Source organism: Amphiprion ocellaris, chromosome 8 (genome assembly GCF_022539595.1).
Source record: "Amphiprion ocellaris isolate individual 3 ecotype Okinawa chromosome 8, ASM2253959v1, whole genome shotgun sequence".
In the NCBI taxonomy this organism is placed as follows: Eukaryota; Metazoa; Chordata; class Actinopteri; family Pomacentridae; genus Amphiprion; species Amphiprion ocellaris.
The window spans coordinates 17,188,648-17,212,818 of record NC_072773.1 but is presented as its reverse complement, the minus strand read 5'-3'; the positions used below and the strand labels follow the sequence as shown (position 1 = coordinate 17,212,818).

Below are 24,171 nucleotides of genomic sequence, written 5' to 3'. Positions count from 1 at the left end.
CAAAGTACATTTATGCAAGATCATTTTAATTTTGTTCAGCTTGGAATGTCAAGTTCCCCTGATGCCTTAAAATAAAAGTTACTCAATGTAAGTTGAATATTTATTCCTATGTCAGCTTATGGCTTTTGAAATTGCACATATCACAAGAAATCTCATGTTTATTGAAACACATTATGGCTAGAGTGTTAACAGCATAGATAAGATCAGGTAAGATAAGATAGAACTGCAATTATCTGGATGGAAATTCTTTAAAAAATATATACATACATTAACATGAGAATAAATGCAGAGTCTAATGGAAAAGTAGTAAGATATAGTATGATACATTACTAATAATTAAAATAAGTAAGCTAAATAAGACTAGAATAGAAAAGTAATGATAATGAAACATAATGAAATAATGCATGACATAGAACTGGTGGTGCACATAATACTGAGAAAAGAATATTGTGAGTGATACTGATATTATTGTTCAGAATTCTGTTTCATCTGTCCTTCCTGCACAAAGATTTACTTTCTTGTGGTAGAAAATACCTCCTGTGATGTTCTGTGCTGCACCTCAGTGGTCTCAGTCTACAGCTGAAAGGGCTCTGAAGTAACATCAGTATGGAGTAAGATATTAAATTAGATTCTGAAACTTCTCAGAGTATCGATACAGACTGATTTGTTTATCTTTGACATTGTCTCACTTTATGGAATCAGATCTGTCAAGACACTCAAAGCTGCAGCTGCTGCCCAAAGGGGTTTATTATACAAATGACTGAACTAAGGGTCTAAATACTTTCTGACATGAGTGTATCTTCTTTTTTACCCCTTTTTCACACTTCAGTACCAGCACACCATAAGTGGAGAATGATCCAGATGATTGTAAACACTAGAATATGCAGACACAGGTACAGATGTGACTCCACAGCTCACAGTGTGAATGTTTCATGTTGTCTGCATCATAGAAGGAGAGCTGGTTAGAGGAGCAGTCAAGGTAAATAAATCTGTTTTACTCCCACTGTAATTTTAACAAAACTCTACCAAAAATGGTAAGAAACTGACCTAGTCTTCAATAGTAGGATCTGTTTTATAAATTGCAGATGCTCTCTTGTTAAAGGACACAACAAACTTGTATTTACTTGTTTATTTTTCAAAACAGTGATCACTTAATAGGAAGCATTTTTGGCACAGTTACACCAAGAGTGTTTCAATGGGCAACATTAACATTTTACCTTTCAACCAAAAGAAGCAAAAAACACAAAGTTACATTCTTAACAGTGAATGCTGTTACCACGTTAGCAGGATTTATTTTATAATTGAACATACAAGTGACTGAATCAGTGAGACATGTCTGCTAACAGTTCTTTCTTAATAACTTTACTACATGAACAGGTTTATATTATTTCTAATTAGTAAGCCACCACCTGTGTGCACTTCTATTCTGTAGTGTAAATTGTTTTATTATTTTATACATTGCAGCATTACAGTAGAAACACCCAGTCCCCTCACCATGTGTACAATGATCAACTAAACTTACAAGAGACCAACAATACTGGTCCCAAAAAAACAAAACAAAAAACAAAATCACTTTAAAAGAGCTCAAACACAGCTTTACAGTGCATTAAAAAAAAAAAAAAAAAAGCACAGCAAGATTATTTATTTACTCCTTCTAGGAACTTCTGGCTTCCTGTCTAGTTCCTCAGGTTGGCTCCTCTGGTTCCATAGTTCTGCACTTTCAGATTTGTAAAGTTCTATATGTAGCATCCCCCAGCTGTCTTAGATTTAGTAAACCATATTACTTGTTGGTTTTGTTTTTATAAACCAAGTAATGTGGTTTTATTTGTGAGATTTTTGGATACTTTTATCTTCTAAAACAGTGAAAACATAATGTAATGGGTTTTTTTTTTAAGGAGTCCTGTATTTTTTGCTGGAAAAGTTCCTTATTATGACGTATAATTTGGCTGTAAACTACAGGATGTTGACAACAATCCAACTTGGTGGTAAAGGAAAATGTGTTCAAAAAACAATCACAAAATTGATGTATTAGGTCAGAAGTACATAATCTGGCACCAATGTTATTCAAAAGATTAACATTCTTTATTTTTGATTCTTCATGAGTGTGAACAGCTATATGTTAAAGATCCAAATGGTAATCAGGAAAAAGTTAAAAAATTAATTTGTTGCATTTTAGATGAATTACATTTTTACCTGCAGTTTTCAGCTGCATGTATTCAGTGTTGTGTGGAAATTAGATCAAAAAATATTAACTTGTGAAACACAATGTTCCCAAATACAACATCTTTCATTTACCTGCCAAGGATTTCTGGCTGGATCATTGCTCTGTTCAGTACCAGCACACTGTAATGGGGTTATGATCTGGTTCTTTGTGTCTGATGTTAAAATACGCTGACACTGGCATGAATGTGAGATCAGGGCTCACAGTGTGGATATGTTTCATGTTGTCTGCATCATAGAAGGAGAGTTTCTTGGATGAGCAGTTTAGGTAAACTCCAATCTTTCGAGGTCTGCCTTTAAATGCTAGTGGTCTGCTCTTATTTTGATGCAAGGCGTAATATTTTTTCCCATCATACCTCAGACTATTATCTTGTAGCCCTAGCTCCCAGTAGTCTCTGCTTCCAACCTCTACCTCCCAGTAATGCTGCCCTGAAGTAAACTCAGTGACACTGGATGCATAGTTTGTGCTGGAGGAAGACGTGGGGTAATCGGGGTCGACCATTACGGGCTGATATGATGATGAACGGTAACCAGATGGATAAAATGAAGCAGCTTGTTTGTATTGGGGAGCGTATTGGGGAGCAGAAAACAAACTCCGACCATCATCAGACACAGATAAAACTGTACTGTTGCTTCTGAGTGAGAGCTGCTCTGCTCTGGGTTGGATCACCTGAAGCATCTCCTTCCACATGAAGAACTGCAGGTGACTTTCATAAGGCCCCAAAGAGAGAGAAGTGCTCACTACTTGAAGCTCTTTCGCTCTGGGCCTGAACAAACTTTTTGTGGTCATCATACTTTTGCCTTCAGTCCAGCTCTTTAAAAACTTCTCTGAGTCTGAGATCTTTAGAACTGACGTTGCTTTGACCTCCATCTCTTTCCTCTCAGACAAAGTTGTTTCTATGGCATTTAAGCTGTGACTCATCTTCTCTATACCATCTTCCTCTTTGTGTTTCAGCTCATTCTTTATCTCATCTTCTCTTCTCTGCAGGAACTGGTGCATCTCCTCAAACTGGCTTCTGATTTGGGTAATCAGCTGTTCAGACTTTTCTTTGGTTTTTGTTATTTCTTCCCTCTGTGTGTTGGCCAGGCTTTCTATAGCATGGATATCATCTAACACATGCTGTACAAATGTCTCCAACTCCTTCCTCAGCGATGCAGCTGCTTCTTTGATTGGTTTAAACTTGTGTCCTTCATGTCTGTCCCCATCTCTGCATATGATGCAAGCCAACTCCTGCTCTGTGAGGCAGAATAACTTCAGCTTTTCTTCATGTTCAGGGCACAAGTCAGGAACCTGTAAAGAAATTCATGTGATCATTAATAAAAAGTGCAGCTAAAACATAAGGATCATAAGTAAGAACATTATAGCAGTATACTGATACAAAACAGTGATGGCAGCTGTAAAGACAGACAGGTCATTGAGAAATGATGGCATCCTCTCAAGTTTAGGGTGTTGGGAGGGTACCTGTTGCTAATTAGCACCAGTGGTAAGAAGGCCAGCAGGGATTAGAAGGTTCCAACTGAGATCCCAGAGGATTCACACATTTTCACATTCAACCAGAACTGGAGGAACAACCAGCTTTTTACACGTTCATGTCCCTCCAATTCCACATGTAAGAATGCAGCTTAAAAAACCTTTACTTTAGTGCACATTTCGTCACCCTCTTTCACTCTTTCTGCAGAAAGTCAGTAGCTTTCTCTACTACCACACTTAATAGTGTATGTAAAATAGAGTTGGCACGTCCAAACACACAGTATGTCAAATGCATTATGCCAAAAATGCCTGGATGTCCTACTACATCTGATCAGATTTTGCAGTGTGCAACCCAGTATACTTTTCAAGCCATTCTGACCCACAATCCCCTGCGTAGTTAAGTCACATATGCCATGATGTGTTGCGCAAGCAGAACCAAACTTAGAGATTTGACAGTACAGATAGATTACTGTTCATTTCAGACTACAGACAGCAATAGTCAAAGTTTAAGGCTCAATGTTTTAACATTGTTTCATGTACATTGTGTTCCTTGTGAATATCTGCGAAATCAGTGCTGAAGTGTGATTTCATTGCTGTTTCTTTTTCTTTTTCTTGTTACTTTGCCTGCGGGCAAGATTACACACAATATCTATAAAATAGAAATTAATTTAAAATAACAGGGATAGTAACAGTAAATCGTTGTTTATTTATTTTTAAATACTTTTTTTGAGGGGAGGTTTTTCTAGTGTACACATGAAATTCGGTGGGGTAGTTTTTGCATAATGCTGTGACAGATAGTCACACTTCACCTAAGAACAAGTACACGACAATTGGTGCAGATTTAGATTAGTGATGGGCGTATCGATATATCGATACCTGCAGGTCGTCTGTTTTGGTATCGACGACTCCATTAAAGTATCGATTACTAATTAATAAATGTGAAATAAAAGTGCGTGTGTCAATTCCAGATATTTTTAGGTGACTTACTCCAGTGTTTTCTGCCAAAACACCCCCCAGCCCGCAGCATATTGAACTGGTCCATCCAAGTCACGTGACCAGAAGAGCCGTGAGTTGTGTGTTTCCCCCATAGATATGAATAAGTAGATACGACACGCCCCTTTGAGCTGCGTGCTACAGCAAGGCTAAGCTAGTGGGTGCAAAGTTTCATTGCATTCCGTTGATGTAGACGGCGTGAAAACGGAAACAACAAGTATGCCATCTCACTGTGCTGCATACAGTTACACACTACGTCGTACGATTGAGACAAGGAAACTTGGAATTACTTTTCATAGGTAAGAATAGTTTTTGGCTTTTTTTTCATTATGAAATCTTGTTGAGAGCTTCCAGTCTATGAGAGCTAACTAGTTAGCCACTAGCAAAACGCTAAGGCAAGCTAGCAGCTTGACAACCAAATACCAGACAATTAATAGTAGCTGTAGTATAGTTGTACAAGCAGTAGTAGTAATACTAAAAGTGCAAGCAGCAGTAGTAGTATAAATAGCTGTTAGAGTCGTAGAAGTAGTATCAGCATTTGTAATAGTATTACAAGTTGTAGTAGCAGTGCCAGTATCAGCAGCAGTAGTGAGTGTACTACCACTACTACTAGCAGTAGTCGCATTACTATTACTACCACCAATACTACCAATAGTAGTAATAAAGCCTAATTCATATAAATCCAGATTACCATCTATGTTCTTCCTCCAAACCGATGTTATGATTGGGATTACAGGCAGTTCTTTAGGACTGCTCTAAAATAATTGTAATGTCACTAAACAAGGTTATACTTATCAAATTGAATAACTTTGGTCTCCAGTATCATGGCTGATTCGGTTCTTTGTCCTTAATTTATTAGCACGATTTCTTTTTAAATATGTTGTTGTGTACAGACTTATTTACTTCTGTGTCTACTTTTCTTACTCCATGTAGGTTTCCCAGAGACTATGGGTTGAGGAGGAAGTGGAAGCAGCTCTGAGGAGAGAGGGGTTTTCTGCAAATGATGAGTGGGTGCTCTGCAGTGATCATTTTAAACCTGATGAGTTTGACTGGGCTGGGCAGGTTTGTCAGCTTAGACCTGGTGTCATTCCATCAGTGTTTAACTTCCTGGCTCATCTTGGAAGAGTAAGTGCATCATTGACAAGGATGCAGCAACTCAGTTTTATTGAGTTTCATTATTTTCATGACAATTTACACTTTTTCTGTTACGTCATAGATGACCCACTGTGACCCAATGCACATTTATTATTCACCCTACTTGTGTTTAGTATCTAAATAAATAATGAATATCTGCTTGTTTCCCTGCTTTCATGCTATTAGCATTTATATGCTCATTATGTCAATAGTGTGTATGTCCAAGTATTTTAAATTATTTTTATCATACTTAATGATTCCCTTCAATGTACCTGTTTCTTGTAAATGGCAATAAACTCTATTCTGTTCTATTCTATCTTCATGTTATTTTTTTATTTTTATTTTTATATATATATATATATATATATATATATATATATATATATATATATATATATATATATATATATATATATATATATAGCCTATAGCTGTAAAGAGAGAGAGCGATAGACGGATAGATAGATAGATAGATAGATAGATAGATAGATATAAATTATTATTTGATTACCTTTACAATTAAATCTTTTGATCTAAAAACATTTTTATATATATATATATATATATATATATATATATATATATATGTGTGTGTGTGTGTGTGTGTGTATATTTTCATCTTTCTTTCTCTTTTTTTTCATACAGCTATATATCTAAGGATTTACAATGTAAATTTTACATTTATAAATGTAATGGCTGAACGTAAAAGATTCTTTGGCCTCTGGACCTAAAGAATAAGATAACAAAAATTGCAGGCTACATTGGTAGAAAGCCTTTTTCCGTTTTTTTTTTTTTTTTTTTAAATCAAATGTTCTGTAATAGCACATTTTGATGTTGACAATAAAGTAAACCACATGAAAATCGGTTGAGAAATGAGCAAATTCTGGTTTATTTTCAATGTACATGGATTGCTTTTAATGGGAACGTTGCCTCCTCCAAGATGGCCGCCACGTATGCACGTCGCTTAGCCGGCTGCTACAGCGCTAGCATATCTAGTCTTCTATGTATATCTGTGGTTTCCCCTGCTAGTGGCAGTACGGCAGGTAACGTGAATTTCTGACGGAGCGAAAAAAGGGAGAAATTGCCGACAAAAAGAGAAGCATTGTGTGGACATATTTTTTGCCAGCTGATAAAACTTCAGCAAAGTCTGAATTGTGTAACAGTAGCAGCAATTTATTTAAACATCTAAAGTGCGTGCATCTCAAGGCTCATGCTGAAGTTGAGAAAATTCAGATTCAGAAAACTTTATTTGTCCCTAGGGGCAATTAAAAAAGGCACACAGAGCAGGGAGTGCAACAATGATGTAAAAAATTGAGTAAAAAAACAAGAAATTAGAGATTAGTAACATAAAAAAATAGGGATATGTGTGTGTGTGTGTGTGTGTGTGTGTGTGTGTGTGTGTGTGTGTGTGTGTGTGTGTGTGTGTGTGTGTGTGTGTGTGTGTGTATAAAAAAAGGCAAAGTCTATCCAGGCAGGGTAATGTGTCTGTCTGTGTCTGTCCTTAAATACAGAGAAATCATGTTGTGTTGAAGAGACTATCAATTTTATTTTTTTTAAGTATTGCTAATTCTTAGTATAATTGGGTTTTACAGATTATCTAGCTATATGTAAAATATGTATTTTACATATTTATCTTATTTTTTGCTCAATTTTTTTCTACGTTTGGGTTTTTCAGGGTTATTTAATTCATATTTATGTTAATTATTTGTTTAGCTTTTATATTTTGAACTGTGCACATTAAAGTTGTTACATGGCCAGTATTTGACATGATTTCTTTTTATTGGTATGAATAATATGATAGAGGAAAAAAAATCACCAATAAGAAATTACCAGTTATTGGTATCAGTATTTGGTATCTAATATTTTATGCAAAAAATTATCGGTATCACATCGGATCTTAAAAGTGTAGTATCGCCCATCACTAATCTAGATATTTTGCTTTCCAGCTGTGACAAAAGGCGTTGGCCTTGGCGAAGGACTTCCGCGTCGGACTCTCGACGCATGATTACGCACTTTCGTGGCTTCAGTTTTCAGACCCTGATTAAACCAAAAATATGACCTTGCATTTCCTCAAAAGCTGCTCATGTTCATCCCAACCCCCACACCTGAGGGATGATTTAAATGTCTCTAAAAAAAATCGAACAAAACTGTCAGGAAATAATGACTCACTTTGTCTACCTGATACTGAGGCCCATTTGTCTGCTTATTCTCTGTTTAACAAGAATTTCCCTGTTACAAACTCACTCATGTGCAGCAAACACATCACTTGACTACATGTTTAAGTACAATGAGTGGCACAGCTTTCTGGATGTCACCTTACCTCTGGTTTCTCACTCCCACCCTCTTCCTTCATCTTCTCCGCTTCTCTGGCCTTCTCAGCGAGGCTTTTCAGAATAATGCTGGTCGGGAGACACTTGGCTTCTGTTGAAAGAGCTTCCCGACACTGTGGACAGCTGTGGACTTCTGTGGCACACTGTCTGCAGAAAGAGTGTCCACAGGGCAGAGTCACTGGATCCGTGAAGATAGTCAGACAAACAGAGCAGGTCAGATCTTCGAAGCATAGAAGTGACGCCATGTCTCACCCTGTCTCTCTCTCTCTGCCAGGCACACGGGCGTGTCTCTATTTGTTTAAGTTTCACTTTCCTGGAAATGCCACACCTCTTAGATCACTTACTACAGGAGCTAGAGCGAAGCCAAAGGGCCAGATAATGACCCTAAATAAACTTCTGCATTGGAAAAATCGCCTCTACACAGTGGAAAAGTAATGTTTGTGTCAATCATTGAATAGAATAAAAAATCTTTACAATCACTCTGAGTCCAAGTTTCATTGTTGTAATAGTTCCCTCTAGTGGTCAGAGGCTGAAACTGCTGCTGGGATTCAGTTTAGTCAATTTCTGGTTAAATCAGCAGTAAGGAAAAGTAACAAAGTACATTCAAGCAAGATCATTTTAATTTTGTTCAGCTTGGAATGTCAAGTTCCCCCGATGCCTTAAAATAAAAGTTACTCAATGTAAGTTGAATATTTATTCCTATGTCAGCTCATGGCTTTTGAAATTGCACATATCGCAAGAAATCTCATGTTTATTGAAACACATGGGTAGAGCGTTAACAGCATAGATAAGATCAGGTAAGATAAGATAGAACTGCAATTATCTGAATGGAAATTCTTTAAAAAATATGTACATACATTAACAAGAGAATAAATGCAGAGTCTAATGGAAAAGTAGTAAGATATAGTATAATACATTACTAATAATTAAAATAAGTAAGCTATATAAGACTTGAATAGAAAAGTAATGATAATGAAACATGATAATGAAATAATGCATGACATAGAACTGGTGGTGCACATAATACTGAGAAAAGAATATTGTGAGTGACACTGATATTTTTGTTCAGAATTCTATGTTTCATCTATCCTTCCTGCACAAAGATTTACTTTCTTGTGGTAGAAAATACCTCCTGTGATGTTCTGTGCTGCACCTCAGTGGTCTCAGTCTACAGCTGAAAGGGCTCTGAAGTAACATCAGTATGGAGTAAGATATTAAATTAGATTCTGAAACTTCTCAGAGTATCGATACAAATCGATTTGTTTATCTTTGACATTTTCTCAGTTGATGGAATCAGATCTGTCAAGATGCTCAAAGCTGCAGCTGCTGCCCAAAGGGGTTTATTACACAAATGACTGAACTAAGGGTCTAAATACTTTCTGACATGAGTGTATCTTCTTTTTTACCCCTTTTTCACACTTCAGTACCAGCACACCATAAATGGAGAATGCTCTGGATGATTGTAATCAACACTAGAATATGCAGACACAGGTACAGATGTGACTCCACAGCTCACAGTGTGAATGTTTCATGTTGTCTGCATCATAGAAGGAGAGCTGGTTAGAGGAGCAGTCAAGGTAAATAAATCTGTTTTACTCCCACTGTAATTTTAACAAAACTCTACCAAAAATGGTAAGAAACTGACCGAGTCTTCAATAGTAGGATCTGTTCTATAAATTGCAGATGCTCTCTTGTTAAAGGACACAACAAACTTGTATTTACTTGTTTATTTTTAAAAACAGTGATCGCTTAATAGGAAGCATTTTTGGCACAGTTACACCAAGAGTGTTTCAATGGGCAACATTAACATTTTACCTTTCAACCAAAAGAAGCAAAAAACACAAAGTTACATTCTTAACAGTGAATGCTGTTACCACGTTAGCAGGATTTATTTTATAATTGAACATACAAGTGACTGAATCAGTGAGACATGTCTGCTAACAGTTCTTTCTTAATAACTTTACTACATGAACAGGTTTATATTATTTCTAATTAGTAAGCCACCACCTGTGTGCACTTCTATTCTGTAGTGTAAACTGTGTTTAACTTTATACATTGCAGCATTACAGTAGAAACACCCAGTCCACTCACCATGTGTACAATGATCAACCAAACTTACAAGAGACCAACAATACTGGTCCAAAAAATAAAATTAAAAACTAAAAATCAATCACTTTAAAAGAGCTGAAACACAGCTTTACGGTGCATTTTTAAAAAGCACAGCAAGATTATATATTTACTCCTCCTAGGAACTTATGGCTTCCTGTCTAGTTCCTCAGTTCGGCTCCTCTGGTTTCACAGTTCTGAACTTTCAGGTTTTTAAAGGTCTATATGTAGCATCCCCCAGCTGTCCTACATTTACTAAACCACTTTAAAAAAAATAAATAAATAAATAAACCAAGTAATGTGATTTTATTTAAGAGATTTTTGGATACTTTTTCCTGCTAAAAACAGAGAATATATAATGTAATGTTTTTTTAAGGAGTCCTGTATTTTTTGGTGGAAAAGTTCCTGTTATGACCTAAAACTTGGCTGGTATTTGGCAGTAAATTACAAGATGTTGACAACAACCCAATCTGGTAGTAAACAAAAATGGACAATGTGTTAGTAGCTACAATCCATCGGAATTCCCTCGAAAAAAAAAAAATCAAAAAATTGATGTATTAGGTTAGAAGTACATAAACTGGCACCAATGTTACTCAACAGATTAACAAAATGTCTATTTTTGATTCTTCATGACTTTGAACAGCTATATGTTAAAGATCCAAATGGTAATCAGGAAATAGTCATTAAATGAATATGTTGCATATTAGAACAATTCTATTTTTATTATTATAAAATATTCAGAGTTGTGTGGAAATTAGATCAAAAAATATTAACTTGTGAAACACAACGTTCCCAAATACAACATCTTTCATTTACCTGCCAAGGATTTCTGGCTGGATCATTGCTCTGTTCAGTACCAGCACACTGTAATGGGGTTATGATCTGGTTCTTTGTGTCTGATGTTAAAATACGCTGACACTGGCATGGATGTGAGATCAGGGCTCACAGTGTGGATATGTTTCATGTTGTCTGCATCATAGAAGGAGAGTTTCTTGGATGAACAGTTTAGGTAAACTCCAATCTTTCGAGGTCTGCCTTCAGATGCTAGTGGTCTGCTGTTATTTTGATGCAAGGTGTAAGCAAGAGAGAAATGCTCACCACTTGAAGGTCATTCGCTCTGGGCCTGAAAACATCTTCTGTGGTCATCATACTCTTGCCTTCAGTCCAGCTCTTTAAAAATTTCTCTGAGTCTGAAATCTTCAGAATCGAGGTTGCTTTGACCACCATCTTTTTCCTCTCAGACAAAGCTGTTTCTATGGCCTTTAAGCTGTGGCTCATCTTCTCGATACCGTCTTTCACCTTGTGTTTCAGCTCATCCTTTGTCCTAGTTTCTCTAGTCTGCAGGAACTGGTGCATCTCCTCAAACTGTCTTCTGATTTGGGTCATCAGCTGCTCAGCCTTCTGTATGGTTTTTGTCATTTCTTCTCTCTGTTTGTTGGCCAGGCTTTCTATAGCATTGATATCGTCAAACACATGTTGTACAGACGTCTCCAACTCCTTCCTCAGCAAATCAGCGGCTTCTTCGATTGATTTAAACTTGTGTCCTTCATGCCTCTTCTCATCTCTGCATATGATGCAAGCCAACTGCTGCTCTGTGACGCAGAACAACGTCAGCTTTTCTTCATGTTGGGGGCACAAGTCAGAAACCTGTAAAGAAACGAATGTGCGCATTAATAAATAGTGTGGCTAAAACATAAGGATCATAAGTAAGAACATAATAGCAGCATATTGATACAAAGCCTTTAAAGACAGACAGGTCACTGAGAATGATGTCATCCTCTTAAGTTTAGGGTGTTGGGAGGGAACCTGTTGCTAATTAGCACTAGTGGTAAACAGGCCAGCAAGGATTAGAAGAGTCCAACTGAGAGCCCAGTTCTATCAACCTGTGGGGTTTGACTGATCTCCCTCCTGGGACCCCCATAGTTCTATTGTAAGAAGAAGGCTGTGTATAATTTTACTGACCTCACCTCAGTAGCATAGTGTTGTCACAGTGCCACAAATATGTACACTACCAGTCAAAAGTTCAGATACACCTTCTCATTTAAGGGTTTTTCTTTATTTTCATAACTATTTACATTGTAGATTGTCACTGAAGGCTTCAAAACTATGAATGCACACATATGGATTATGTAGCAAACAAAAGTGTGAAACAAGTCAAAACATGTTTTATATTTTAGATTCTTCAAAATAGCCACCCTTTGCTTTGATTACTGCTTTGTACCCTCTTGGCATTCTCTCGATGAGCTTGATGAGGTCATCACCTGAAATGGTTTTCCAACAGTCTTGAAGGAGTTCCCAGAGATGCTGAGCAAAAGATTTAGCATGTCCCAACACATAGTATCTGGAATGCATTATGCCACAAATGTCTGGATGTCCAACTACATCTGATCAGATTTTGCAGTTTGCAAGCCAGTATGTTTTTCTAGCCATTCTGACCCACAATCCCCTGTGTAGTTAAGTCATATATGCTATAATGTGCTGCACAAGCAGAGCCAAACTTGGAGCTTCAACAGTGCAGATAGATGACTGTTCATTTCAAACTACAGACAGCAACAGTGGATGATTAAGGTGCAATATTCTAACATTGTTTCATATGCACTGTGTTCCTTGTGATTCTCTGCTAAGTCTGAGCTGAAGTGTGTTTGCATTGCTGTTTCTATTTTTTTATATGTTTTTGTTACTTTACCTGTTGGCAACATTACACACAGTATCTACAAAATATAAATGAAACATGTGAATGCAGTAAAAAATAAAAAGTACAATTTTATTGAAATGTTTTAAAAGAAGCAATTGCCAGTTTAAAATTACAGGCTTTTGATGTGGACAGTGTTTACACTTTTGGCTTGTTTTGTTTCAGGGTTTTTAACATGAAAATAAATGTTTTTTTCCGTGATTACAGTAGTTATCATCATTAACTTAAAACAACAGGGAAAATAACAGTATTTTTTTTTTCATTTTGAAATACTGTGCTTTTTTATTTTACAGTGTACACATGAAATTCGGTAGTTTTTGCGTAATGCTGCTGACAGATGGCCAGACTCCACCTTAGAACAAGTAGAACACATGGCATTTGGTTCGGATCTAGATTATTTGCTGTACAGCTGCGACAAAAGGCGTTGGCCTTGGAAGAGGACTTCAGCTTAGGGCTCTCCGACTGCTGTTGTAGTTATTTTTACGCAGCACAGTGCGCCATGGCGCTCTGTTGACGCGTGGTTACGCACTTACTCAGTTTTTAGACCCTGATAAGCCAAAAACATGACCTCGCATTTCCTCTAAAGATGCTCATGTTCATCCTCGTCCCTACATTTAAATGTGTCCAAACAAAACCGACTCTAAACTGTCAGGAAATAATGACCCACTCTGTCTACCTGATGCTGAGGCTCATTTGCTCATTCACTGTTTACTTGTTTTCCAGGAATTCCACTGTTACAAACTCACTCGTGCAGTATTTACATCACTTGACTACATGTTCAAGTACAATACAGTACACAGCTTTCTGGATGTCACCTTACCTCTGGCTTTCTCACTCCCACCCTCTTCCTTCATCTTCTCCGCTTCTCTGACCTTCTCAGCGAGGTTTTTCAGAACAACGCTGGTCGGGAGACGCCTGGCTTGTGCTGAAAGAGCTGCTCGACACTGTGGACAGCTGTGGACTTCTGTGGCACACTGTCTGCAGAAAGAGTGTCCACAGGGCAGAGTCACTGGATCCGTGAAGATGCTCAGACAAACAGAGCAGGTCAGATCTTCGTAGCACATAAAAGACGCCATGTTTCACCCTGTCTCTCTCTGCCAGGTGCATCTCATTTTAAATTAGACTTTCCCGGAAATGCCACACCCCGTGGATGGAGAAGGGTGTGTCTGCAGCTGGAGGATGCTCTGACAGGGCTGCTTCCTGTAGGACTCAGGTGTTTCCTGTTGAGTTGATTCCATACGAAGTAGCAGCATTTATCTCCATGATGGAAGCTGGACACGACGTGAGTACTCGTTTTATTAGTTTAAGGTTTTATTTGTTTTATATCATGACAGCTGCTGTAAAACCAACTTAACTTGTTTGCTGATTTGTTTAACTGAGTCATAGCCAGCAGGGCTGTGGTCCGGTTTCTATCAAAGGTATGGGTAAAAGATGTATCTTTTAAATTTACACAGTGCCTTAAAATGTTCTATTTAATTTTTTTAAAAAACAATTTACTAATAGAAGTAGTTGTCACCTTAATTAAGGAGTACCAGTGTTAGTGAATGCACCCTTTTAAAGTGTTTCCAGTGTTTCTGTGAACCCTGCAGTGATAATGTTGTCTGTCTGTCTACTATTTCATTGAAGTGGAGGGATTTTGTACAGAGCTGGAAAAAGAGTTGAGGAAAGAGGGAAGACAGTTCATTTGGGAGGTGGTGCTCACTTCAGACAGGAGTATAGTGGAATTAAATTTTAAAAATAAAATATGTTTTCCCAAGATAAAAAAGTGAAATTTGTAAAGTATATCAGATATGTCAGTGCTATATCTACTTATGCATGTTAGGAGGTAGTGAGATCAGAGATTTAACAATGGGAGTCAGAGAGCTAATTTACCTGAGTCTGTTTGTGTGTTTAGCTTTCATTTTTATTTAATATTATTGTGTACCATGAATATGTATCTGCCTCCAGAATTTTCCATGTGTATTGCCTCTTTCCAACCTTTCAGACTGTGCTGTTTGACATCTAGACACCACAAAGGCCATTACAGATGATTCAGTTATTGTTTTACCTGATAATTGCACAATTTGTCCAAATGCTAGTCTTAGCAACCAAGTTGTGATATTGTAATATGTACTATCTGGGTGAATTAAACCTTAAAAATCTTAGGTAGGATATGAAGTAGTACATTGTGTGAAATACTCTGTATGGTCCTGAATGTGCAGCTTCCTACTCTGTAGACAGACTTACTGGGGTCAAAATGAAAGTGGAACACTCCTTGAATAAATGCTGAAAATTCTAAGTATATTTTGAGTAAAATCATCCTTTAAAACCATAAGTTGTGCATTTAAATTGTAAATTGTGCACTTTAGTGACCATCTACTGTGGTAGTTATTGTGTGGATCACTTACTACAGGAGCCACAGCAAAGCCACAGGGCCAGATAATGACCCTAAATAACCTTTAAGATTGAAATCACCTCTACACACTGAGGAAATACAGTTAGTGTCAATTATTGAATGGAATCAACAGTCTTTTCAATCATTCTGAGTCCAAGTTTCATTGTTGTAATAGTTCCCTCTAGTGGTCAGAGTCTGAAACTGCTGCTGGGATTCAGTTGAGTCAATTTCTGGATAAATCAGCAGTAAGGAAAAGTAACAAAGTACATTCAAGCAAGATCATTTTACTTTTTGTTCATCTTGGAAAGTCAAGTTCCCCTGATGCCTTTAAATATAAGTTAGTGAATTTAAGTTGAGTCTTTATTCCAATGTCATCTCATGGCTTTTGAAATGGGTCAATAAGCATCATTTTACAGATAGATGTTACTGCACTGTCTGTGGTTTTCTTCAGTTTACTTATTTGTTATTTGGGATCCAAAACTAAGTCCTGTAAAATAATCTTGGCAGAATATCGAGAATTTCATATGTTGTCAGATTTCTGAGTCTTTGTATTTTCAGCCCTTCAAAAACATCTTACTTGGGAAGTCATTTTAAAGGTTTAATATTTGAAAAGAAAAGAAAAAATACACATACAAGATTGTTTCTGGCAGATCTGAATGACCGAATGGCTCCAGCAGACAGCAGATTTTTAATTACTGGCCCTTGAAAATGAGAAAAAGGTGCAACAAAAAGTTCCTCGTATTTTAGTTTCTATGTTATTTTCAGAAATTGGTGATGTAGACTCATGTAGGACAATAAAAACTGTGCACAGGCGTCTATATATGGTTGTTATAAGTGAAAAGTTACAAGTTGCTTCACTGTTGTCTTAACTTTTAAATTCAACAATATGCCTCCTGTGATGTTCTGTGCTGCACCTCAGTGGTCTCAGTCTACAGCTGAAAGGGCTCTGAAGTGACATCAGTATGGAGTAAGAGATTAGTCTCTGAAACCTCTCAGAGCATTGATAGACTGATTTGTTTACCTTTGACATTGTCTCACTTTATGGAATCAGAACTATCAAGACACTCAAAGCTGCAGCTGCTGCCCAAAGGGGCTTATTATACAAATGACTGAATTAAGGGTCTAAATACTTTCTGACATGAGTGTATCTTCTTCTTTATCCCTTTTTCACACTTCAGTACCAGCACACCATAAGTGGAGAATGATCCAGATGATTGTAATCAACACTAGAATATGCAGACACAGGTACAGATGTGACGCCACAGCTCACAGTATGAATGTTTCATGTTGTCAGCATCATAGAAGGAGAGCTGGTTAGAGGAGCAGTCAAGGTAAATAAATCTGTTTTACTCCCACTGTAACTTTGACAAAACTCTGCCAAAAATGGTAAGAAACTGATCTGTTTTATAAATTGCAGATGCTCTCTTGTTGAAGGACACAACAAACTTGTATTTACTTGTTTATTTATTTAAAAACAGTGATCACTTAGTAGGAAGTATTTTTGGCACAGTTACACCAAGAGTGTTTCAATGGGCAACATTAACATTTCCTTTCAACCAAAAGAAGCAAAAAACATAAAAATACATTCTTATCCCTGAATGCTGCTACCACATGTTAGCAGGCCTTATTTTATAATTGAATATACAAGTGACTGAATCATTGAGATGTGTGTGCAAACAGTTCTTTCTTAATAAATTTACCACATGAACGCATTTATATTATTTCTAAATAGTAAGCCACCACCTGCACTATTTTGTCTTGAAAATTGTGTTTTATTATTTTATACATTGTATCACAGTAGCAACACCCAGTACACTCACCATGTGTAGTTACAAGAGACCAACAATACTGGTCCAAAAAAAAACTTTAAAAAATTTAAAATCACTTTAACAGAGATAAAACACAGTTTTACAGTGCATTTTAAAAAAAGAACAGCAAGATTATTTCTTTTCTCTTCCTAGCAACTTCTCTGTCTAGTTCCTCAGTTCGGCTCCTCTGGTTTCATAGTTGTGAACTTTCAGCTTTGTAAAGTTCTATATGTAGCATCCCCCAGCTGTCTTAGATTTAGTAAACCACATTACTTCTTTTTTTAATAAACCAAGTAATGTGGTTTTATTTGTGAGATTTTTAGATATTTTATCTCCTAAAAACAGAGTAAATATCATGTAATGTTTTTTTAAGGAGTCCTGTATTCTTTGGTGGAAAAGTTCTTGTTATGACTTAAAATTTGGCTGGTATTTGGCAGTAAACTACAGGAGGTTTACAGCAATCAAATGTGGTGGTAAAGGAAAATGGAGAATGTGTTCGTAGCAACAATCCATCGGAATTCCCTCGAAAAAAAAAAAAAATCCAAAAATTGATGTATTAGGTTAGAAGTACATAATCTGGCACCAGTGTTACTCAAAAGATTAACTAACATTCTTCAGTTGGATTCTTCATGACTTTGAACAGCTATAAGTTAAAGATCCAAATGGTAATCAGGAAATAGTCATTAAATGAATATGTTACATTTTAGATCAATTCTATTTTTACCAGCAGTGTTCAGCTGCAGGTATTCAGTGTTCTGTGGAAATTAGATAAAAAATATTAACTTGTGAAACAACATTCCCAAATACAACATCTTTCATTTACCTGCCAAGGATTTCTGGCTGGATCATTGCTCTGTTCAGTACCAGCACACTGTAATGGGGTTACGATCTGGTTCTTTGTGTCTGATGTTAAAATACGCTGACACTGGCATGGATGTGAGATCAGGGCTCACAGTGTGGATATGTTTCATGTTGTCTGCATCATAGAAGGAGAGTTTCTTGGATGAGCAGTTTAGGTAAATTCCAATCTTTCGAGGTCTGCCTTCAAATGCTAGTGGTAGACCCACAGTTTGATGAAAGGTGTGATACATGAGCCTATCATACCTCAAGCTATTATCTTTTAGCCCCAGCTCCCAGTAGTCTCTGCTTCCAACCTCTACCTCCCAGTAATGCTGCCCTGAAGTAAACGCAGTGACACTGGATGCATAGTTTGTGCTTGAGGAAGACGAGGAGGAAATGTTCTTACTCTGCCCACCGAATGTAGGAGCACCAAATGAGCCCATACCAAAAGATTTGGCTTGAGATGAACTGAAGCCAAAAGTGGAAGAGCTGGTGTTGAATCCTGTCTGGACACCAAAACCTGAATTTCCAAACGTAGAAAATGAAGCAGCTTGGTTGCTTTTGGGAGCAGAAAACAAACTCCGACCATCATCAGACACAGATAAAACTGTACTGTTGCTTCTGAGTGAGAGCTGCTCTGCTCTGGGCTGGATCACCTGAAGCATCTCCTTCCACATGAAGAACTGCAGGTGACTTTCATAAGGGCCCAAAGAGAGAGAAGTGCTCACCAATTGAAGCTCTTTCGCTCTGGGCTTGAACAAATCTTCTGTGGTCATCATACTTTTGCCTTCAGTCCAGCTCTTTAAAAACTTCTCTGAGTCTGAGATCTTTAGAACTGACGTTGCTTTGACCTCCATCTCTTTCCTCTCAGACAAAGTTGTTTCTATGGCCTTTAAGCTGTGACTCATCTTCTCTATACCATCTTCCTCTTTGTGTTTCAGCTCATTCTTTATCTCATCTTCTCTCCTCTGCAGGAACTGGTGCATCTCCTCAAACTGTCTTCTGATTTGGGTCTTCAGCTGCTCAGACTTCTCTTTGGTTTTTGTTATTTCTTCCCTCTGTGTGTTGGCCAGGCTTTCTATAGCATTGATATCATCTAACACATCTTGCACAGACGTCTCCAAGTCCTTCCTCAGCGATGTAGCTGCCTTCTTTGATTGGTTTAAACTTGTGTCCTTCATGCCTCTCCCCATCTCTGCATATGATGCAAACTAACCTTTGGTCAGTGACGCAGAATAACTTCAGCTTTTCTTCATGTTCGGGGCACAAGTCAGGAACCTGTAAAGGAATGAATGTGTGCATTAATAAATAGTGTAGCTAAAACATAAGGATCATAAGTAAGAACATCATAGCAGTATACTGATACAAAACAGTGATGGCAGCTGTAAAGACAGACAGGTCATTGAGAAACAATGGTATCCTTTCAAAATTTAGGGTGTTGGGAGGGTACCTGTTGCTAATTAGCACCAGTGGTAACCAGGCCAGCAGGGATTAGAAGGTTCCAACTGAGATCCCAGAGGATTCACACATTTTCACATTCAACCAGAACTGGAGGAACTCTTGATGCACAGCTCTATACATGTTCATGTCTATCCATTTCCACATGTAGCAATGCAGCCTAAAAAAGCTTTACTTTAGTGTACATTTAATCACCTTTTTCACTCTTTCTGCAGGAATTCAGTAGTTTTCTCTATTAGCATACTTAATAGTGCATTTAAAATAGATTCAGCATGTCCAAACACATAGTATGCCAAATGCATTATGCCAAAATTATCCGGATGTCTTATTACATCTGATCAGATTTTGCAGTGTGCAACCCAGTATGCTTTTTAAACTGACTCTATTCTTTATTCTGACTCACAATCCCCTGTGCAGTCAAGTCACAAATGCCATGATGTGTTGCGCAAGCAGAGCCAAACTTGGAGCTTCAACAGCAGATAGATGACTGTTCATTTGGGACTACAGATAACAATAGTCAAAGTATAAGGCTCAGTAGGCTAACATTGTTTCATATGCACTGTGTTCCTTGTGATTCTCTGCTAAGTCAGAGCTGAAGTGTGTTTGCATTGCTGTTTCTTTCTCTTTTTTTTTACGTTTTTGTTTTGGGGTTTTTAACGTGAAAATGAATGTTTTTTTCTGTGATTATTGTAGTTATCATCTATAACTTAAAATAACAGTAAAGGGGGAATTACAGTAAATGGGTTTTTTCTAATACTGTTCTTTTTTTCTACAGTGTACACATGAAATTCGGTGGAGTAGTTGTTGCGTAATGCTGTGACCGATAGTCATAGTCCACCTCAGAACAAGTAGAACACGTGACGTTTCGTTCTGATCTAGATTATTTGCTTTACAGCTGCGACAAAAGGCGTTGGCCTTGGCAGAGGACTTCAGCTTAGGGCTCTCCGACTGATCCTCTAGTTATTTTACGCAGCACAGTGCGCCATAACGCTGCCTTGGCGCTCTGTTGACGCGTGGTTACGCACTTACTGACTCAGTTTTTAGACCGTGAGAAGCCAAAAACATGACCTCGCATTTCCTCAAACGATGCTCATGTTTATCCCAACTTTCACACCCGAGGGAAGATTTAAATGTGTCCAAACAAAACCGAATCTAAACTGTCAGGAAATACTGACGCACATCGTCTACCTGATACTGAGGCAAACTGTTTGCTTGTTTTCCAGGAATTTTATTGTTACAAACTTACTAATGTGCAGCAAATACATTACTTGACTACATGTTTAAGTACAATGAGTGGCACAGCTTTCTGGATGTCACCTTACCTCTGCTTTCTGACTCCCACCCTCTTCCTTTATCTTCTCCGCTTGTCTGACCTTCTCAGCGAGGCTTTTCAGAATAACGTTGGTCGGGAGACACTTGGCTTCTGTTGAAAGAGCTGCTCGACACTGTGGACAGCTGTGGACTTCTGTGACACACTGTCTGCAGAAAGAGTGTCCACAGGGCAGAGTCACTGGATCCGTGAAGATGCTCAGACAAATAGAGCAGGTCAGATCTTCGTAGCACAGAGCAGACGCCATGTTTCACCCTGTCTCTCTCTCTCTCTCTCTGCGACACACACAGGCACATCTCGATTTGTTTAAGTTTCACTTTCGTGGAAATGCCACACCTCTTGGATCGCTCACTACAGGAGCCCCAGCAAAGCCAAAGGGCCAGATAATGACCCGAAATAACTTTTTAGATTGAAAAATCACCTCTACACACTGGAAAAAATACTATTCCTGTCAATCATCGAATGGAATAAAACATATTTACAATCATTCTGACTCCAATTGTTGTAATAGTTCCCTCTAGTGGTCAGAGGCTGAAACTGCTGCTGGGATTCAGTTTTGTCAATTTCCGGGTCAATCAGCAGTAATGGGAAAATAACAAAGCACATTCATGCAAGATCATTTTACTTTTGTTCAGCTTGGAATGTCAAATTCCCCTGATGCCTTAAAATATGTTAGCTCGATTTAGGTGAAATATTTATCCTGATGTCATCTCATGGCTTTTGAAATGGGTCAGTTTGCATCATTTTACATATAGATGTTGCTGCACTGTTTCGGGTTTTCTTCAGAGTTTACTTATTTGTCATTTGGGATCCAAAACTAAGTCCTGTAGCAATAATTTTGGCAGAATATTGAGAATTTCATATGTTTTTAGATCTCGGAGTCTTTGTATTTTCAGCCTTTCAAAAACATTTTACCTGAGAAGTCATTTTAAAGATTCAATATCTAAAAAGAAAAGAAAAAATACACATACAGGATTATTTTCCCCAGATATAAATGACCAAATATTGGCCCTTGAAAATGAGAAAAAGGTGCAAAATCTTTAAATGTGGGTGGTATGTGATATATATATATATATATATATATATATATATATATATATATATATATATATATAGAGAGAGAGAGAGAGAGAGAGAGAGAGAGAGAGAGAGAGAGAGAGAGAGAGAGAGAGAGAGAGAGAGAGAGAGAGAGAGAGAGAGAGAGAGAGAGAGAGAGAGAGAGAGAGAGAGAGAGAGAGAGAGAGAGAGAGAGAGAGAGAGAGAGAGAGAGAGAGAGAGAGAGAGAGAGAGAGAGAGAGAGAGAGAGAGAGAGAGAGAGAGAGAGAGAATTCTCACTAGAAATACACTCTTTGTTTCAACATATGACAATCTTTAAACTTTTAAGGGGCTGTAACATCAGCAGAATTTGATGTGTCACAAGTATGGCAAGCCAAGATTCACCTTTTTATTTTTTTTCTAGCCTCGGCCTGGCCTGGCCTTCCACCTGCTCCAGCCTGGTCCTGGATTTTTCATTTTTATTTTATTCAACCTATATTTAGCCAGGAGAAATCTCATTGAGATTAAGATCCCATTGGATTCTGGGACATTCACTATCTCCAGGTGACTTTATGTGCTGTTTATTGCTGCAGACATGCAATTCCACATAAAAAACTCTTTTGATTTTCTTGCCACATCTGTTTGTCACTCTGCTACTTGCACAGACCCAGGCTCTTGAGCCTATCAGTAAATCTTTACCTGGTTCTGCTCTCCTGTCCTGTGGAGGCAGCACAATGGTCTTCAGTCTACCCTTCAGAGATGTCTCATCCTACTGGATCACTAAAACTGTTGGTCTTCTTCCCTTTCACACAATTCATCTTGTTCCATTTCATTCATTTATGTTGCTGCAGCAGCTGTTTGACTCTCACTCTTTGCTTGTGGTAACATCCTCTGTGAAATATAATCAACAGTATTGTTTTTGTTTAGCTTTCTGGTGCACATTAATCATTCTCATGTTCATTATTTCTCGTAACATTCACCCAAATCTTGGGCCTGCTTTGGATCACACCACCAATTCTCACTTGTCATTTAGTGATTTCTGTGATCTTAAATGTTTAAGCTTTTTACATGTAAACATCTGTCATCTGCTACATACTAAGCATTTTCACAATTTAAAAACATTGGTGCTTACTGCTAATCCTGATGTCCGAGCTATCTCTGAATCTTGGCTCAAAAAAAGAATCACTGATAAGTCTTGTATGGCCTCACTCGTCAACCATCACTTTGTTAATGCAACTAAAGCATACTCTGCCTCAGACCCCGATACATCCTCTTCTAATACTCAACTTTCCCCAATCTGCAATACTGGTATCTCCTTTAAATCTCTCTCTATCTCAGAAGTACAGGGTGAACTCACCAGGCTGGACCCTAACAAATCTGCTGCTGTTGATAGGCTTAATCCCATGTTCTTAAAATCAGCTGCTCACATCATTGCTGCTCCCATCACAAGAATATTTAATCTGTCTTTACAGCTGGAAATTGGCTATGATCTACCCCCTCTTCAAAAGTGCCTCTGGCTCCGACTCCAACTGCGACTGACCCATTTCTATTTTACCATGCTTAGCCAGGGTTCTGGAGAAGTTGGTTTTTAAACAGCTAAGCCACTTCCTTCACTCAAACCAGATCTTGTGAGGCCCACAAAGTGTGACTGTCACACACTCATTTCCAGCCTGGGTTTCTGGGCTGGACATGACAGCCAGGTCCTGAACAACGTTATTACAGCATTAGACAGCAAGCAGATCTGTATAGCTGTATTTATTGACCTTGCTAAGGCCTTCGACTCTGTTGATCACTGGATCCTCCTTCGGAGGCTCTCTAGCATCAGTCTGTCCACCACCTGCTGTGACTGGTTTGCCAGTTACCTTACTGACCGTGTCCAGCAGGTGAAGATGGAGAACATCCTGTCAGACCCACTTACTGTCTCCAAAGCTGTGTACCTCAGGGCTCCATCTTGGGCCCAACCTTTTTCTCCATCTACATTAATGATGTCGCAAAAGCTGTCAGCATTTCCCAGATCCATTTGTATGCCCATGATACCATCTTATACTCAGCTGGCCCTTTATTCCACTCTGCAGCATCCACTCTTCAGCTCAGCCTCACTTCTGTTGAGCAGTCCTTTCACAACCTCCACCTCCGCTTTGACATCAGTAAAACCAAATGCATCATTTTTGACAGGAGGAATGTTGCATCCAGCCCCTCCATGATCAGCTATATAGATGGCTCACAGGTCGAGTAGTATGAGCATGACAGTATGGAAAAGTCAGGTATTCAGTTTAAGTGTAAATGACCTCCCACAGTTTCTTGTTTCTTGCTTTTGCTCATACCTCCTGTGTAACAGGGACCTGCTGCCTCAAAGGAAGCTGCTGAAACACTCAGACAG

The 24,171-nt window shown here is 38.1% G+C and overlaps 1 protein-coding gene and 1 pseudogene across 1 annotated transcript; both read right to left on the bottom strand.

The window, feature by feature from the left end:
- Positions 1-1,114: 1,114 nt before the first annotated feature.
- On the bottom strand, positions 1,115-8,420 carry LOC111584286 (nuclear factor 7, ovary-like). Its single transcript, XM_023293423.3, has 2 exons — positions 8,139-8,420; positions 1,115-3,511 (listed from the first exon to the last, which is right to left on the bottom strand). Exons 1-2 carry the CDS (start codon positions 8,391-8,393, stop codon positions 2,330-2,332), a joined length of 1,437 nt encoding a protein of 478 aa, XP_023149191.2. The 5' UTR covers positions 8,394-8,420; the 3' UTR covers positions 1,115-2,329.
- Positions 8,421-16,781: 8,361 nt separating this feature from the next.
- LOC111584287 (E3 ubiquitin-protein ligase TRIM39-like) lies at positions 16,782-21,043 on the bottom strand (annotated as a pseudogene).
- Positions 21,044-24,171: the final 3,128 nt, after the last annotated feature.

Excerpts from the sequence above, each read along its gene's own strand:
- LOC111584286 (XM_023293423.3), bottom strand. The coding sequence starts at position 8,393 with ATGGCGTCACTTCTATGCTTCGAAGATCTGACCTGCTCTGTTTGTCTG. Across the intron at positions 3,512-8,138 it reads GTGGGAGTGAGAAACCAGAG|GTTCCTGACTTGTGCCCTGA; the intron begins GTAAGGTGACAT and ends ATTTCTTTACAG.